Source organism: Notothenia coriiceps, unplaced genomic scaffold (genome assembly GCF_000735185.1).
Source record: "Notothenia coriiceps isolate Sejong01 unplaced genomic scaffold, NC01 NC01_scaffold00029538, whole genome shotgun sequence".
NCBI classification, from domain to species: domain Eukaryota; kingdom Metazoa; phylum Chordata; class Actinopteri; order Perciformes; family Nototheniidae; genus Notothenia; species Notothenia coriiceps.
In genome coordinates this window covers 1-2,481 of record NW_011362239.1, presented here as the reverse complement: position 1 = coordinate 2,481, position 2,481 = coordinate 1, and the positions used below count along the sequence as shown (strand labels likewise).

General features: G+C 41.8%; 1 protein-coding gene across 1 annotated transcript; it reads left to right on the top strand.

Moving 5' to 3' along the window:
- Nucleotides 1-99: 99 nt before the first annotated feature.
- Nucleotides 100-952, top strand: LOC104958892 (NADH dehydrogenase [ubiquinone] 1 alpha subcomplex assembly factor 4-like). The gene is made up of 2 exons (XM_010786720.1): nucleotides 100-355; nucleotides 494-952. Exons 1-2 carry the CDS (start codon nucleotides 211-213, stop codon nucleotides 649-651), a joined length of 303 nt encoding a protein of 100 aa, XP_010785022.1. The 5' UTR covers nucleotides 100-210; the 3' UTR covers nucleotides 652-952.
- Nucleotides 953-2,481: the final 1,529 nt, after the last annotated feature.

The window sequence follows — 2,481 nt, the reverse complement described above, 5'->3', positions numbered from 1 at the left end:
CACACACACACACACACACACACACACACACACACACACACACACACACACACACACACACACACACACACACACACACACTCACTTCGTTCATAAACAATAGGCTCTTTCGTCCACTTGGTGTCGCTGCTTTTTCTCTGTTCATTTTTTTTTTTTTTTCAATGAACCTTCTTGCTCACCGTCGTCAGTTTGCGAGCTGTGTTTTATAACATGTCAAACATGGGGGCACGGGTTGCGCGAATGTTCCGAAATGTCAACCTGGAGAACCGTGTTCACCGAGAAATCTCCAAGGAGAAGCCGCGAGCAGCACCCCGCCACGAGGCCGACCTGTCGCGCTCCTCCGGCGGCTCTGAAGGTGAGTGACGCTCCGCTGACAGGTCGCTTCTCTTGCGGGACATGCCGGGAAACCAGCCTAAAAGCAGGGCGGCAGTCATTAAGCTCTGGAGGAAGGTTCTGTAATCCTCTGTTGACGGCCTGTTGTGTTCTGTTTCAGCCGCGGAGACAGCGGAGTTGGTGAGCCAGAAGAACGCCCCGCTGCTGGGCCTCCTGCGCTCCGTGTATGTGGAGTCCAAGGACCCGGCAGCAGCAGAGGTCAGCCCGGGACACTCTCTACCCTTCTGTGTGTCTGGGGAGGGAGGCTGCTTCAGTTGAATGCCCTCCATATATACCATTATAAGAATGTTTGATTATTAGAAGCTGAGGTGGGGAAGTACTCAGATGTTGTTATTCAGTAAAAGTGGAAGTACCAGAGTGTAGTAATACAATTTATAACAGAGTATTCCTTACAGGTAAAAGTCCTGCATTCAAATGTTACTCAAGTAAAGTATTAGTATCAACATATATTTAAAGTTCCAAAATTGAAAGTAGTCATTGTGCAGATTGGTCCATTTGAGAATAATATATGATATGTTTTATAATGATTGATCATTAAAGTGTTCTCAAAGCTGGTAAAGGTGCAGCTAGTTTGAATGACTTTGTATACTACAGGGTAGCTTGTGAATTTACTCCAGGTGGAACTAAAGTCTGATTTAACACTGATTATATTTCACAGTAAAAGTACAAAATTTACTCCTGAATTGTAGTGGAGTAGAAGTACAAAGTATCATAAAATAGAAATACTCAAGTACAGTAAAAGTATCTCAAAATGGTACCAAAGTACAGTTGTAGAGTACATGTACTTAGTTACTTCCCACCTCTGATTAGAAGATGCTACGGGCATTCTGCTTTATATGAGATTAGGTCTTATATTGACATCTTATGTGTTGACTTTCTTTACATACATTTCAAATGCTTATGTTAAGCATCTTATCCTCATCTTATGTTATTTTTTCAATGTGTTTTTTTAATTTGGACTTGCACCTCCATCTGTTAACATATGGGCTCAGTGCAGATTGTTATATGTGCTCGAATGTTCCTACTTTGTTAAAAAATGAATCTCCCCTCCCCCCACATACTGTATTTCAATCAGGAGAGACTTCATTTTGTTTAAAGAACATTTATTGACACATGTCATATGATAAATGTAAAGTCTTTGGCGATTAGACCCCGATCCTGAAATGGTATATCTAAAGGGGGAAATGCAGCCGTGAGCATATAAGGAACCCCCCCCTGGGGTCTAGACACTGTGATGATGCTGAAGATCTGTATTTGATGAGGAGATGGGATGAAGAGGAGGTGTGATGAGGTCTTTGGATTAGCTCTCCTGGCACTGGATGTGATGAAAGGAGGTGGATGGGGAGGAGGTGTGATGAGGTCTTTGGATTAGCTCTCCTGGATGTGATGAAAGGAGGTGGACGGGGAGGAGTTGTGATGAGGTCTTTGGATTAGCTCTCCTGGCACTGGATGTGATGAAAGGAGGTCGATGGGGAGGAGGTAGGGCTGCTCAATTAATCGTATTTTAATCGCTATTACGATTATGGCTTGCAACGATTACGAAAACAAGGACATTTTTTATTTATTAATTAGTTGTTGTATTGGTTTTTCAGTTTAGTTATACTTAAAGTTCAGGGTAATCAACTGTTAAAAACATACTGTTCAAAAAAAATTCTACAATAAATTGATGTTTTCAAAGTAAATGGATAATCGTTTTAATAATCGTGATATCAATCAGTGAATGACATTAAGGATTTTTGGGAGATGGCCCTGTGGGCCATCTAAGCTAATTTACAGATGGCCCTGAACCCAATAGAGATTGCCCTGAAAAATTCGCGCGGACGAAATGACGCACGAAGGGTTTGGGGGGCCTCCTCCTAGACAATTTAGATTTTTGCAGGTCTTAGATGCTGTCTGGTGCATTCTCTAGACTGAATTATAAGAGGAACCACCACAATATTATATTGTACAATTTCAATTGTATTCTTCATTTCACTTGTTTGTTTGTTCTTGTTTGTGTTTGCTCGCTTGCATGCCCTGCATAGCTATAAGAAATACTTAAGTTGTTGGTCAAGACACTTTCCATCTGATGAAGGCAAATGCCTTCCC

Coding starts and splice junctions, on each gene's coding strand:
- LOC104958892 (XM_010786720.1), top strand. CDS start 211: ATGTCAAACATGGGGGCACGGGTTGCGCGAATGTTCCGAAATGTCAAC. Junction 356..493: donor CTCCTCCGGCGGCTCTGAAG/GTGAGTGACGCT, acceptor GTTCTGTTTCAG/CCGCGGAGACAGCGGAGTTG.